General features: G+C 38.3%; 1 protein-coding gene across 3 annotated transcripts in view; it reads left to right on the top strand.

The window, feature by feature from the left end:
* cad (carbamoyl-phosphate synthetase 2, aspartate transcarbamylase, and dihydroorotase) overlaps positions 1-12,072 on the top strand; it is a 51,164-nt gene extending 39,092 nt beyond the window's left edge. The window contains exons 35-45 of one of the 3 annotated variants that reach the window (XM_015345174.2): positions 85-232; positions 1,562-1,609; positions 3,506-3,550; positions 4,045-4,208; positions 4,499-4,573; positions 5,668-5,880; positions 7,096-7,221; positions 7,803-7,958; positions 9,632-9,733; positions 10,297-10,391; positions 11,393-12,072. In XM_015345174.2, the coding sequence (XP_015200660.2) occupies positions 85-232; positions 1,562-1,609; positions 3,506-3,550; positions 4,045-4,208; positions 4,499-4,573; positions 5,668-5,880; positions 7,096-7,221; positions 7,803-7,958; positions 9,632-9,733; positions 10,297-10,391; positions 11,393-11,492 (1,272 nt within the window). In that variant the 3' untranslated portion in view covers positions 11,493-12,072. The remainder of the gene's footprint in view (positions 1-84; positions 233-1,561; positions 1,610-3,505; positions 3,551-4,044; positions 4,209-4,498; positions 4,574-5,667; positions 5,881-7,095; positions 7,222-7,802; positions 7,959-9,631; positions 9,734-10,296; positions 10,392-11,392) is intronic. The other 2 variants (XM_015345179.2, XM_006625756.3) reach the window with 2 other exon arrangements.
* Positions 12,073-15,989: the final 3,917 nt, after the last annotated feature.

Genomic DNA, 15,989 nt, shown 5'->3' with positions numbered 1-15,989 from the left:
GCTCTGCAGTGCAGAAGGCCATCCTGTCGCCATAGGTTTTGGGGGGTGAGGGCTGTGGCAGTAATGGCAGTGTGTTGGTGACAGACTCCAGAGCGGACCCGGCAGGGAGAAAGGGGAGAGACTATCCGCACCCGCGTCCCCAGCCCTCGGAGAGTCACCCCCGGTGCCGGTGACAGCCGCTTCATGTTGCCTCCCAGGATCCACAGAGCATCTGACCCCGGGCTGCCTCCAGGTAATGAAGAAAGACTCCGGAGCACGTTACGCTTAAAGTATTAAAGTGTGGTGCACTCGCATAGGGCAGAGACTGTAAAATGAGGAAACACTACTTGTTTGGAAAGCATCTGCTAAGGTACCACACCCAGTGCCCTGTGTAACACTTCGCTTGTTTCTGTTTTGGTTGTTCTCTGTAGCCTAGGCACATGCCTACTGAAAAGTATGAATATGAAGTCCACGTTAGCAGCTATTTACAGCTGTTCTGCCTATATAAGGACAATCATTACTGAGACTAGTAAAATGGTCATAGATATGTATCTAACAAGCAGCGTGTAGGGTTGGGGTTCTGTCATTTGTTGCCTTGTTAATCTTAGCTCTGACAATTTTGTAGTGCTAGGAAGCAGCACCATATAAAGAGACTTCCATTTTAGCTTTTGCATATGTAAGATAGCATCCATTAATGTCTGTTTCACCATTATCTGGGTTCATAAACTCATTATGGCTAACTTATATTGTGTTGTAGCCTCCAGCTCAGATTTAGAAAAAACTAAGTGCGGTCAGCTGGAAAATGCCATCCTAGAGTGCAAAATACTGTATTTGTGTCAGGAATACATATATATATATTCAGTCTTAATCTCTATCAGCCATCAGTGAAACTACTCACAAAAGCAATGAGATGATGGTTCTTGGTCCTTTTGCTCTTTCACCCAAAAGCCTAGTATGTCCTAAAACATTTCACCGATTGAATAGAACACTTTCAATGAAAGGTACGACCCAAAACTCTTGAGAGAAGACAGCGCACTGATACATTCTCTGTGACTGTAACATTCATGGGTACCCCTGGCACATTTCAGATCACACACTGCAACAGAATGTGAGGCCCACATGTCCCTCCCAAACCTACCGTCGCGGATTTCTCTCTAAATGGTTACAGTCCATTTTCATTTAATTCCGTCTGTAATACTGTCAAGAATTTGACTGTTCCCTGTCTAGATCTTATTTAAATAGTAAGTAGGAAGATAAAAACATTCTGTTTGAAGACTATACTTATAAAGGCGGTTAAATTTCTTCTTTAGAAATTCACATTGAAAGTATGCGTAAACTACATTTCATATTAATATTTTTACATTTAAGTAACTGACTTTAAATCTGGAGTGAGCAGTACACTTGTTTATGAGGTCCAGAAGCATAATAAATGGGGTTTTATGGTTAGTCCACTCAGGAGAAGGTCCATGTTACTATTACAGTGCCTTTTTTAAAGAAATATTAATCTGCAGATTTTTCTTTTCAAAATGCCTTAAATAGACTTTAGATCCATGACTTTAAGGATGTCCAATGTTGTCTGCAGGTTCCAGGAAAACTGCCTCAAAGACCTTTCTGATCCACTCAGGCTTTGGTAATGTTTAGTTGATGTGCCTGCGGTCGACCCAGCCTGTGTGATTTTTAAAGCAGTCTGTTTTCAGAAATAATTTCCAGCAACAAATCAAAGCTAATCAAATATAACTAGAAATAGGGAATGCACCTTGATCATCGGAGGCCTTGCTATTTTTGAGAATGGAGATGCTTTTAATAAAGGAATTAATGGCGAAGTTTTTGCACTCCATTACAATAAAATAGTTAAACTGTAATGGGCGAAAACCTCACCTACATACAAGTAGGAAAAATATTAAAACATTAACTGACCACTGAATTTTGACATGTAAACAGCTTTTCCAATTAAAATCTACACACAACAAAGTAGGGAATATTTATTTTATGAAATCTTTTTTTCAGAAGGAGATAAAATGGATTAACACTGACCAACTCTAAAGTGACAGTATTTCTTTCAAAACATTATATTAATAAGTACAACCATGCACAGTATGTACAGTATGTGGGTATTAAAATTGCTCTGTATGGTTAGAACAGTAACTGATTTATTACAAGCACTTTATCTTCAGAGTATCTTAATTAACATTTCAGAGATGCTGTATGTTACATCAAGAGATAGCAATGATAATTTTGTTTGGGGTGTCATAAACTCCTCAAAGACACTTTGTTACAGCTGCATGCAAGTCCCAATGCCAGCCAGCATTGACAAACGTTTTTAAGTTGATTGCAAATTCTTACTAAATGTATCCTTCTCACTTAGCAGAGGTAATGAATTTAAACGGTGTGAAAATCAGTTTGACACTAGCCTGGTGTTTTGTGAATGCACTCTCTTTGAGATCTTTTCTTATATAATTTATTCTGTCTAGGTAAATGTTCTTCTAATGCTTACCTCGCTTGGTATCTACATCATTGTTTCCCAATGCTTTCCAGTCAGATGTTTAAATAATAGGTTTTGTGCAGTATACCTCTCCTCTGTGTAATAAAATGTCCAAGGTGGTCTTAGTTTACATAAATTGATTGTAACGGTCTGTACAGTAACTCCATGTTTCTTAGATTTTTTTTCTCAATTTCAATATGATTTGGAAAAAAATTAACATGTTCAATTTTGGAAACCTTTACAGTGCGGACAATGATTGGTTTCAACATTTTTTTCTCTCCTATGTGGCTATTCCAAAATTCTATGCTTCACCTTAGTTGGGAAACACTGGTATATGATACATCAGGTTTTTATTGTAATGATGCATGATTATACATTTTGCATCAGTGTGATCCAACCTCACCAGTCTTGATTTCTGTCAGTTTCCGTTCTTCACCAAAGGCAGATTCATCTTGTTACCAAGATAAAGATCAGTGAAAATGCAGAACTTATTTCCATTTTACCCATATTATCCAGTTTAATAATCATAGAGACAGGTCTACAGCACAGTCCCAGTCCAGTATCTTATGACCCACTGGCGTTCATTACAGCTGTGCCAAATCTACTTAATATAAACCCTTCCTGAGTTGTTTTCAGTTCTATTACAGATTTTAATTTTAATATTTTTTTGAAAATAAAGCTGAAAGTCTGTTGAACAAATCATTGTCATATTTCTTTTAAGGGGAAAGTTTCACATCTAGCCCTTGGGGTTGTTTGTATTGAAAGTAATAGAAAATGCCCAGTAGTGACAGTGATTCAAGTTCCTATAGTGCAGAGACTTTATAGTACTTATAATTTTCAAAGGTCATGACCGGCCAGTGTCCACTTTTTGTTAGTGCAATAGTACAGTTAACTTTGTTTAGTACATCTGATCTTTAGTCCCCCAGATTAATTGTGCACATGCTATTGGCTCAGGTCAAAGTTGCTGAACAACAGAGTTTTTGGTTGCATTTGTTATTGTCACTAACTGGTGTATTTTAATTTTCTGTACTAATTTTTAAACAGCTGAGGAGGCAAAGGAGAAACCAATAAGAGCATCTTTTGATCAAGGTTTGCTGTTTGTTTGTAGCTCCGTTTTAGCTGAGATACTAACTTCTTTGTTTCTTTATGGCCTTATAAATTATGTCCATTTGCTCCTTAAATGCTAATACCTGTTGTTTTTGTCGCTAGATGGTTATATAGCTTGCTTCTTCTACGTCTAGCAACATTTGTGCAATGGTAATTGGAGGAGTTCTACTGATGCAGATTGGGAAAGAAATGCAATTATTTTGTTTAATAAACGCTTTTCTAACAACCTAATCATTTGCAGTGCTTTTAAAAATATTTTAGTTTGACTCCATCGCATACTTGTTTAAGATGGAATCTGTATGAGTTGCACCATCAGTATTGTGAAAAGCAGTAGCTTGGGGTGGGGTGGGGTGGAGGGGGTTTTCTAAGATCCAGAAAAACTATAACACTGTTTCCAGTTTTAGGTTTTCTTTAAAAATAGTGTTCCTAAAAGGAAAAACTCTTGTTTTCTCTAAATCTTTCCCTGCCTGGAACAGACTCTCTTTCCCTGGATGGCGCCTCTCATCATCCTGTGTTGGGTCGTATCCTGTCCCCTCAGACCATAGGACACCAAAGTGTCAGTCACCTGCAGACTTCTCCTCTCCTGCATCCCTTCATTGGGCAGCACGTCCTTTCTGTCCAGCAGTTCACCAAGGAGCAGGTAACCCTTGTTAACTTGACCAGCTCACTGGATTTGCACATCGGATTATTTAGCTCCTTTGCTAGCCTGATAGGGAATCTTTCCAGAAGTATGCCCACTTGCAATCTAGGATTTGTATAGTAAATAGGAAGCCATTTTTTTCAGGGGATGTTTATATTTAGCAGGGGATTTAGAAATTCTTTCCTTATAGGTGTGTGATGTTTTGAGTATATTAGCCCTTCTACAGACAATCTTTTGTTCAGGTTGCAAATGTAACCTGTTCAGTGCAATAACCTGTGTTTTCCTGTCAGATGTCCCACTTGTTCAATGTGGCCCATACCCTTCGCTTGATGGTGCAGAAAGAGAGAAGTCTGGATATTTTGAAGGTAAGGGCCTAAGATTTTATCAAGCGGCTATTTGTATTTTTTAGTGAAAGTTCAGAAACATTGATCTTGAATCTCCTTCTTAACCCTTAACATTTGTGTGGACAGCAGCATCCCTATGTCCCCAGTAAACAAATTAATTTTCTAAACTTTCTAAACCTGTATTTACCCTGTTTAATTCCTAAGTAAAAATTACCACAACCAAAGCCTTCAGGTAGCAGTTTGAAGCTCTATCCAATCTGTCATCCTTTACTTAACTTTGGTAAATAACACATCTCCACTTTATTTCTTTGAATTTTTGCTTTCTTGCTATGGAAAAATATGAAAATATCTATACAAATGTCTACCAGAAGATGTTTTAAATGTTCAGTGATTGATGGATATTTTAAAAGTATTTTGGCTTATATGGAAACATGCCGTTCTAAAATGGTCACAATATGGATTGAGCCAATTATTGATTTTATTTCTAAAAGTCATTTATATAGATGTTATACACCTGAAAACCTATCACCCTGATGATTCCACTCTGAAATTGAGCTAATGTGCATTAATTATTTTATACTGAGAACTGGACCAAAAAAAATCATTTGAATGTCCTTGTTTGCAATGTGGTAATAGCTAAGTTGAATCAGACTGCCAGTTGAAAGAGCTCTCCAGACGACTTCGACATCAATTACTTTGCATTCTCCATGGAGAGCAGAGCATTTTTTGTACTGGAAAATAAAATGGGAATTTATTTGCCTTCTGTAAAAAAAATTATATATTTTTGTGATTCAAAATAAGCTTCAAACTTTCTTCATTCAAATGCTAGTGTGCTCATTTTATGACATACTTTATAGGCCTCTAGTGTTGCTGATTTAAAAAAAAAGCAATGAAGTGACATTGCGATTAAAATTATATCTGGTGTGCTACTTTTATATATTTATTTTATATATATTTGTAAAAGCTGATTCCCTTCTGGTGTGAAACCGGGTGTTTGAAATTGTAAACGGTAATGCTGTACACTGTAAATTAAGCTATAAGGGTAAAAAATTGTCAGTTCAGCCACTGAAGGCTCCACCAGTCTTGTGTGTAATCAAGCTTGTTTTGCCTTGCAGGGTAAGGTGATGGCCTCCATGTTCTATGAAGTGAGCACCCGCACCAGCAGCTCGTTTGCGGCGGCCATGCACAGACTGGGAGGCTCTGTGGTTCATTTCTCGGAGTCCACTTCGTCCAGTAAAAAAGGGGAGTCCCTGAGCGACTCTGTGCAGACAATGAGCTGCTATGCTGATGTGCTGGTGCTGCGTCATCCCCAGCCTGGAGCTGTTGAGGTGAGGAGTAGAGAGGCGATACGATAAAACTATAAGGTCTCTAGCAAGAAAACAATGTTAACCAGATTCAGCTAGAACATGCATAAGAACAAGTACAAGTTAGAGGATCTACCCTTTTTTTGATTTTGTTTTGTTAGTATATTGATCCAAGAATCTCACCCACTTCTGGAGCAAAACCAGGGTGTTTCCTTCCTGACCACAGCCGAACGAGCTTGTTTCGGTTTTAAATGCAGTTCCTCTTCGTGTTCTGTTTGTCAGCTGCACCGACTCTCATAGTTGATGAGTTCATTAATGAAGTGAGTTTTATTTTTCAGTGTTTGAGGATGTTATATACTTGAATCATTGCTCCTCTTAATCTTCCCTTTTAAGGGCTAAAAAGGATAACACCTTACAGTCTAATTACTGCCAGGTGTTTGCACAGCCCTGAATTGTGCTAGCTTTACCAGAATCTAGATTTATGACATAAACTGTAGTTAGGGCAGTGGTCCAAATGCATATCCTTGTGGTACTCCACTAATTACATCGCCCCAGTCTGAGCATTACTCCTTATCTGTGCTGTTTTAACGAGATAGCAATTTAAAAATATTTCCTTGAAAAGCCTAGAGCCTGCAATTTGAGAATTGCTCATTCAAGATTAACTGTCATAATACTTCTGAAAGTCTACATATAGTATATTATATGCTCTGTATCCATTAATGTTGCTGCTTGTTTAAAGAATACTAACAAGTGAAACCTCCTTTTCTAAATCCACATTGACTGCAATCTTATTACCATAAAACTGATTCTCTAAATTCGTTTTCATAACCTTGTTATATAATTGACGGGAGACTTATTGGTCTGTAATAACTTAGTTCACATGTGTTATGCTTCTCATAAAGCACTCCATTACCAATTTTCCAGTCAGTAGTGTAGCATACTAGGGGTATGATCCATTCATGCTTCGTGATAATGTGTGATTATTTGCAGTCTATTTGTGTTTAACAGCAGTTGAGGTGTAGAGTTTAAAAGGAGATTATATCTGACAACACTTAGTAAACAAAATTGTATTCATTTTTGATCATAAGTTTTAAAAAAAGAAAAAAAATGTTAAGTATCATATGTTATACTCATTAGGTGTTAGGTTGTAAGTCAGATGAGGTGATGCGCTCATAAAAGCCAGTCGTAAAGTGACAGATAGCTGATCTGCAGGACACCAATGCTGTTTGATCCCTGCAGACTGCAGCTAAGCATTGTCGGAAGCCTGTTATCAATGCTGGGGATGGTGTGGGCGAGCACCCAACACAAGCCCTGCTGGATATATTCACTATCCGAGAGGAGCTGGGAACTGTGAACGGCATGACGGTAGGTCACGCTCCAGCTCAACTCGGCCTTCCTGTCTGGAGAAATAATAGTATGTTTATTTCATCTGAGGAAGCCTGAAATTATTTTTTCTGGTTGTTCAGCCTTTTACCGGTAACTCCTTGTTTTTGTTTTTTTGCTTTTGACTTTTTCTCCTAAATCAGTCTGCTTGCACAGTGTAGTCGTGGCAAGGTTTGTTGTCAGTGTTGCTGGACATGCACATTGTTACGTTTGGATTTGATGCAGTAAATGTACACATCCACATAGAAAACTATGCTTTTAATATTACAGGTCACTGGAAAGGTAGTTTATCTACAAATTAATATCCAGTAGGCACATTGCAAGCAGACCCCTAGCTATTAATATAGAAGAATGAATGTGAAAAATAATGGGGAACTGGATGATCGGTCAGTTGTGAAGGATCAGACATTGTACAGAAGTGTATGTCCTGGCAAAGGGTTAGAACGTTGTCCAATCTCTAGAGCTCTATCGTAGAGTATATTGTATAGTATATAGTAGTATATTGCCTTGTAAAGGACTGAGGGCCCTTGCAGACAGGATTTGACTGTTCATTCAATATTCAGATCACGATGGTTGGGGACTTGAAACATGGTCGAACTGTCCACTCCCTGGCCAGGCTGCTGACTCAGTACAGAATTACTCTGCGCTATGTGGCTCCCAAGAACCTGCACATGCCTCCTGACATCATCAACTATGTAGCTTCCAAAGGCATCAAGCAGGTGAATATTCTTTTGTTTCAACTCTGACCTGAGTTTCATTTAATGTATTATTAGCCTATATTCTTTACAGATGTTCCTACAACCTTAGGTTTTTGAAAGGCCTCTTTAGCACAATACTAGGTCTCCCATTACTATGTTTAGACTGGCTGTTGACTGAAGCTGTCACTGGCTTAAAAAAGACAGCCAGCAGCTGGATTCACAGATCCTAATTGTGGGTACTAATGTCCTCTGTTTCATACAATAGAAGTTATGTCTCTATAGCAGGGATTGTAGTGTCTGTATGTATAGTTCATTAATGTACACTCATTTTTTTAATGATTAATGATTCTGGGATGTTTTAATCTAGGGGTTTAAAATTGCACTTCTTAAATGTAGAACAGTTATCAACATTATTAAGTTACAGATTCGTTAATAAAGCTTTTATATTTCTGAGAATCTGATATCTGATAATAAACATGTACTTTTTTAGCTTGATGCTTACTGATCCTTCCGTAATATTTTAAAGCTATTAGTCTTCTTAAGTTAAGAATTTTGAAATAGTATTTGTAGCCCCTAAACAGAAGTGTTACTGTGTTTTTGTTAAATGAGAATCTGTTTAAGGGGGTAAATGTGTTGTCTTCTCACCCTTCTGCTATGAACATGTGTTGGTTATGTTTAAAATGGGCAATTTTGATAATATTTTAAATCCAGGTCCTTAAAGCGAGGTCAGTACAGATTTCTTGGGTTAGTGTGAAAACTAGTTTGGAACTCTTTCTCTTCTGATAACTATATATATATGTAATGGCTATATCAGACCCATGCCATCTCATCAGGGAACTAAGATAAAGTTGTAAAATCAGTTACCAAAGCAAAACCCTTCATCTCATAGCCTCAGTGTCTATTTAAACTGTTATTTTTTACTTCACATTCCTAATTTGATATCCAACGATAACTAAAAAAACTCAGAGAAGTGGACATAAAAAATTCACGAACCCACAGTCAGTTCAGAACAACTGACACTCTTGAAGACTTTATTCTGTAGCTCTTTCATCAAACATAATTGTAGCATTGATATGCATTTCAGGTTAAATAGAATTTGGTCATAGGTTTTATGTTATTTCTGCATATCTGTGCACTCTATATTTCTTTACTACACTCTCAACTACCTGTATCTAGTGCACAGTTGAACAGTGTCTGTGTTCTGAATTTAGATTATCATGTTTGCTTAAAAGATTTAAAGCAAGGCAGAAAACCAATGTTTGTTTTGGTCTTGATTTTTTAATCTACAAGTCATACAATATTTCCTCATTGAAATGCAGTGTTCTGAATTGACAAGGGGGAAATGGACAGAACCATAGCATAGCGTTAGCCAAACATTGGTCAGTGATGTAAAGACATCTAAGGGACGTAAGGACTTCAGACGGAAGACAATCGCCAATGGATATTAAGTCGGACTACATTGCCTCATCTTCCGTCTGAATTACTTACATCCCTTAGATGTTTTTATTTCACTTCAGAGGTATTGGCTAAGCTTGTTTTTCAAAACTACCTCCTGATGGTGATACTGTCTGTGTGCATATTATTCTTCTGTTTGATAGCCAGGATGTAAGTGAAATTACCATTTAATGACAATTGTGCTGAAGTTCCACATGCTTTTTCTTAACATTATCTTCTTTTCCTTCCCTCTCGTGCAGGAGGAATATGATAGCATTGAGGAGGCACTCCCTGACACAGATGTGCTGTACATGACCAGGATTCAGAAGGAGAGGTTTGCTTCAGAAGAAGAATATAACGCTGTAAGAATTTAATTGCCTTCTTACCTCTTTAAAAAGGGTCTCATACTAATTTCTTAATAGGGTCAAGTGTTTTATGTTTTTATGTTTCAGTCTGAGTAGTCAATTAAATCATTAATCTGTTTGATATGGAAAAAGATTCAACACTTCTTAGATGTACTACTGTATATATAGTATTCTTCTGCAGTGGGTCTTTTATAGTTGGTTGGTTGCTTGAAACATATACTTCAGTAAAGATACAATTTTCATTTCACAAAGTGGTTTGTCTTTCGATATTTTTGTGCAGATGGACACTTCAGATTAAAAACATTTCCATTAAAATGTATAATTTCACTGTGAAAATGAACTAAGTGGGAATACATCATTTAGGGAATTACTGTATACGGAGGAACAAAAATGCGGTGTGCCCCTTGCAGTTTCAAGCTTGTGTCACTTTCTTGTTTTTGTAAACATGGACAACACAGTTTATTGTTGTAAAGAGGAAGGAAGCAATTCGATTTTTTTTGTTTCTTGAACTGACGTAGATCTAGGCCCCAAAAGTGACTACAGTGTATTGTTTTCTGCAGTGCTTTGGGCAGTTTATCTTGACTCCACACATCATGACTGGAGCTAAAAGGAAGATGGTGGTAATGCATCCTTTGCCCAGGGTGAATGAGATCAGGTAGGACACTGGTTTGGGGGGCTTCACAAAATGTCCACTTTTCTTTTCATCCCTTTCATGGCCACAACATTATTTGAAGCAGATCAGAAAAAAAAACAAAACAAGTCTTATTGCTGTAGCTGTTTTGATGACAGATACTTGGGTTGATTAGGCATATGGTCAAGTTATGCTTTTGTGGAAGATGTGAAAAATAAACCTACCACACCAACCTACCACAAGGATTGGTAGAGCAGAGCAACAGCAAGAGCAACTAAGTAATGATGAGGGGTGTCAATGTGACACGCCGCCCAGCAGCACCGTAGCAAAATCTGCAGGTGAGTGTCCTGATAATGCCATTCAGGCTCCCTGGTCCTGGAGGGTCTGTTTCTTTTCAGGCCATGTGGGCAGAATTTACTCATTATTGGCTGAATTGAACCTTATTAAGAGCCTCTCCCAGCTCTTCAGATGCTGGTGCTTTAAAGAAACCTGGAACACCTGCAGACATACTGGCCCTTGGACCCTAGATCATGGCTGTTTCAGGTGGAGTGAATGATTCATCATCAAACTGATGTTCCTCATCAAGGCAACAGGAAACTTTGTTTAATGTTTGTTGACTTGCCACCATTATTCCGGTCTTTGAGGAGAGCCCTGGAAGGGGCATCCTCTACTTTTGTTTACTTGATATTTGTAAATCGAACAGCAAAAAGGTCAAGTATAATATCTTGCTTGATTACAGATAATTTAAGTGCCTGAATTTCACATTAATCCCGATTTGTATTTTTTTTAACATGTTAGTTTGACCTTTAATGTAATGCTTATTTTAATGGTTTGACTTTCACTGTAATTGTGTGCGTGTTACCATTTGATCTAGTCCATCACTCCGATTCAAAAGTATTATTTTTAATCGGATTGATGCAGACCTTTTTGTGACCATAATGCCTTTCTTTATGCATGGATCTTTTATTTAATGGTTGTGTCATTAGCCTTTGAGTAAGGTTGTTATTTCTGTCTCTGATGTGTAGTGTTGAAGTGGACACAGACCCTCGTGCTGCCTACTTCAGGCAGGCTGAGAATGGCATGTACATCAGGATGGCTCTGCTGGCTACCGTTCTGGGCAGATAATGGCAGTGACCTGGAAACTGCCTAAGAGTATCCACCCCACTCTTGGAGCAAGGCTATGGACCAACTCGGCTTACTTGCTGCCTCTGAAGGGACCAAAACTTCTGCTATTACAGACTGCAGTTTTTTATGTAATGGAAGTGGCTCATTTCTTGGATTTAACACAGAAGAAAAAACAAATTGAAAACTGAAAAGACCTCACTGACTGGTATTTACCCCAGTGATGTGTTCAGAGTTAAAGAATTAGACCGTTAAAGTTGGTTAGGCTGGCAGAAGGATATCAAATAGAAACTTAACCAATTACACACTGCGATTCTTCCTATCTGCGGTTTGTACACTTAAAATAAAACTCATTCCATATACTGGAACACAAATGTAAATTGGCTCTTGGGTGAAAGGGAGTCAATACCACTGGCAGAAATAAAGTACACCAATGCCTTTAGAAACTGTACACACTTTCGGGATCTTTTTAAAGATGGCAAAATAAGTTCCAAAGGTTTGTCGGCCAAACAGGTTTTAAGTCTGTTGAATTTGGTGTATTTGCCTTTTTTAATTTTGCAAATAAAATTTCAGTTTTTATGTATCTTTATCATTTATTTCCCCACTAGTGATTTCAGGACAGGCCCATAGCATTGCTAGTCTGAATGTTGAAAAGCTATCAATGTTGGAAAATTTCAAATAGGATAGTAGGATAGATGAGCACAGCAAAAGGTAAATAGTTACCCCTCTCTCCCTCTTCAGAACAGATTTATTTAGCTTGTAATTTCACAACAAACACCTTAACAAATGTAACAGAGTTAAGAATAACTCACCCAAATACATATCCCATTCCTATTGTATAAAACAAGAATGCTGTTCAGTATATATACTGTAGTGGAATGTTAGTAGAAAAATGGTAATGAGGTCACCGTCTTTAGCTCACACCCCAGAATTCAATTTTTTTTTATTCCTGATCACTTTCTTAAACCTCAAACCAATGTTACCTAAACAAGGTCCTTTCTGTATAAGAAAGCTACTGGAGTTACACTGTGTGTACTTCAGCATTTGCTGCTACTGTACATATGGATTTTTACAATGGCAAACAAAGCTGTAACAGTACTGTATACTGTGGGAGGGAATGCAGTTTGCTGGCTGTGTTATAGGTTTGTTCATCACTGAGATAACACAACTAGATGGCAGTAAATTACCCTTTTAAGCAACTGGCATCAAGATGTCCCAGCCCAATACCCTTTACAGTTTCCTTTTGTGTACTGTGGGCACAGTTTGCCTTTGAAGACTGGAGTATAGGGAGAGAGGTTAAATAAAATATCTCCATATACCATTTAATATCTTGATATATATTAATTATTTTTTATATTGGAGGTTTACAGGAAGTGTTACTGAGTAGAGCTTGAAATTGGATCCAGAAGCTGTGTTTCTATGTACAATTTTATCTACATGACCATTCATTGCATTTTATTTTCATCACAAAGGATCACAGAAGAGCTGGCTTGGTGTATCCACCACTGAAGTGCAGTGACCACATATATCTTGTGTCCTATTCTACATTGAACTTACTAGTGTAACCATGCTACGCTTGCTGCAGAGCCTTGCTGTATTTAAAGACCGAATTATAAGGACATCCATTTAATGTGTCCTCTGAAAAACAGTACCTCTTAAAAGCAAAGTGTCCTTTGCTGGCACAATTCTGGTCCAGATTGAAAAATACCACCTGTAATGCTTTATAGATCGCAGCAACCTGGTGATGCTTAGAAAAGTGATTTCCAAACTGTGCTGTGGATTCTGTAGACATCATGTATAAAAAAAAGCTCTAACCTCTTTATCCTTTTTTTCAAAATGACCGCATTAAAAAAAACAGTTAATTGCATTCATCACAGATGTTTGATTTGAGGTTTTGATAGATTAAACTTTTGCACACAAGAAATAATTTTGACACTGAAACATTAAAAACAAGAGCTCAGACACATGGTATTATTTCTTGTTGCAGCTTGCCATCAGATCACCAATACAATTTTCAGGAAAGAAGTGGGGTATGTGTTCCTGTGTTCTGACACTGTGATGCAAAGCAATTCTTGCTGCACACAATTTTTTAGTGCAATTCCAGTCGTCCCAGGTAAAGCTATGCAACTAAACAGTATGACTATCCGCATACTTCAGACTGTTAAATACCACAGATACCTATATGCATTCCTACCAAATCCTGCACAAACAGGTTCTAAAAAAAACATGACCTGGCCTCTGAAACTAAATTCTCCCATTTACATCTATAAACCATGATCAGTGCTGATGGTATACCTGCACAGTTAATGTGCATGCCACTTTTCAGCTGCTGACAGCATGTAACAATGTTGGAGATGAAGAAAGTAAGGGACCTGCACACTCCAGCCTCATTTGTGCGGCTTGGTTTATACATTTCGTTTTTATTAAAACTCATTCTTGGTTACCTTGGTTTACTTAATTAAAATTAACGGCATTTAGAATTGTAATACTTGTGTAAACACATTCTTAGATTTCTTTAGTTCTAAGATTGACAACATCCGGCATCACATTCTCTCCACTACGGATATAATTTCCATACATCCTTCCTCCTCATCCAACTTCTCTGGTTCCCGTCTCTCCAGCTTCTCTCTTCTTGACTCAGCATCCCTAAACAAACTAGTTACGCGCATGAAACCCACCACATCTATTTTAGATCCCATTCCCACCACTTTATTCCAGTCCTGTTTCTCTTCTCTCTGTCCCATTGTCCTCAATATAATACATGAATCCTTGAGCACCGGCATTGTACCAACGGTCCTCAAAACTGCTGCTATTACCCCAGTGCCAAAGAAGCCTAACATGGCTCTCGACAATCTTAACAACTTTCGCCCCATCTCCAACTTACCCTTTCTCTCTAAAATTCTAGAACGTGCTGTCACACTTCAGTTACATAACCACCTCATGACAAACAACCTTTTCGAACCCCTCCAATCTGGCTTCCGTCAACTTCACAGCACAGAAACCGCCCTAGTCAAAGTCACCAACGATCTCCTAATAGCTTCTGATTCTGGTTCTCTTTCCATACTCATCCTTCTTGATCTCAGTGCTGCCTTTGACACTGTTGACCATAACATCTTGCTTTCTCGTCTCGAGACTGTGTTTGGAGTCTCTGACACTGCCCTCAAATGGTTTAAGTCTTACCTCACTGATCGCTGTCACTTTGTCTCTCTCAATGGGTACAGGTCTGAAATTGGTCTTGTCAAGTCTGGTGTCCCTCAGGGCTCAATACTGGGCCCCTTGCTCTTCAGCATTTACATGTTCCCACTTGGTCAGCTTTTAAGATCACACGGCCTCAGCTTTCATTTTTACGCTGACGATACTCAAATATACATCCATACCAAACCCGACACTGATGTGGCTGTCTCTATTCTATCTAATTGCATCTCTGACATAAAAATTTGGATGACTCAAAACTTCCTTCATCTTAACTGTGACAAGACTGAAGTCATGCTTATTGGTACCCCCCATCAACTTCGCAAAGCCAGTCCTGTAACCCTGTCTGTAGATGGCTCTGTACTTGAGCTCCAATCAAAATTGAAAAACCTTGGGGTTATATTCGATTCTGGCTTAACATTCGACCCACATGTACAGCATACTGTCAAAACATCTTTTTTTCACCTTAGAAATATCGCAAGACTACGCCCTATGCTATCATTAACTGTGGCTGAAAAGCTGATCAACATATTTGTATTCTCTCGAATTGACTACTGCAATGCTCTGCTCCCTGGGGTATCTAAATCTACTCTGAACAAGCTGCAGTATGTCCAAAATTCAGCAGCCAGAATCCTGACCAGATCTAGTGCAAGTGTTCACATTACTCCTATCCTGGAGTCCTTGCACTGGCTTCCGGTCAAATTCCGCGTAGACTTTAAAATCCTCATGCTCACCTACAAGGCTTTACATGGCTTGGCACCTCAATACCTGTCTGAACTTTTATCGCCCTACTCCCCACCTTGCAACCTCCGCTCTTCAAATTCTGCCCTCCTTACTGTCCCCCAAGCCCGTCTACATTGTATGGGCGACAGGGCCTTCTCCTGCTATGCCCCCAAGCTCTGGAACTCCTTGCCCAAGGATATTAGAGAGTCACCTTCTCTAAACTCCTTCAAATCCAGACTCAAAACCCTCCTTTTCAGAAAAGCCTTTACTTAACTGGTTCCATTCTTCACCCCTCTGCTCTTCTTAATACCATCTTCCACGGTCTCCTCTATTGTTATTGTTGTATTGTTGTAATTATAATTGTGTCCTGTCTTGTGAAATTTTCTTATTTATTGTTGTAGTCTTCTTATTTATTGTTATTGTCATCCTGTAAAGCGCTTTGAGAAGCCACCTTTAAAGGCGCTATATAAAATAAAGTTTATTATTATTATTATTATTAATACATTTGGTTTTCTTGGGTTTTTGTTAGTGTTTTGTTAGTGAAGAAGGCTCCACGGCCGAAACGTTGTGATTTTTCTTTCCAGC

The sequence above is a fragment of the Lepisosteus oculatus genome, chromosome 2 (genome assembly GCF_040954835.1).
Source record: "Lepisosteus oculatus isolate fLepOcu1 chromosome 2, fLepOcu1.hap2, whole genome shotgun sequence".
Lineage (NCBI taxonomy): Eukaryota > Metazoa > Chordata > Actinopteri > Semionotiformes > Lepisosteidae > Lepisosteus > Lepisosteus oculatus.
This window is presented reverse-complemented; position numbering and strand designations above follow the sequence as displayed.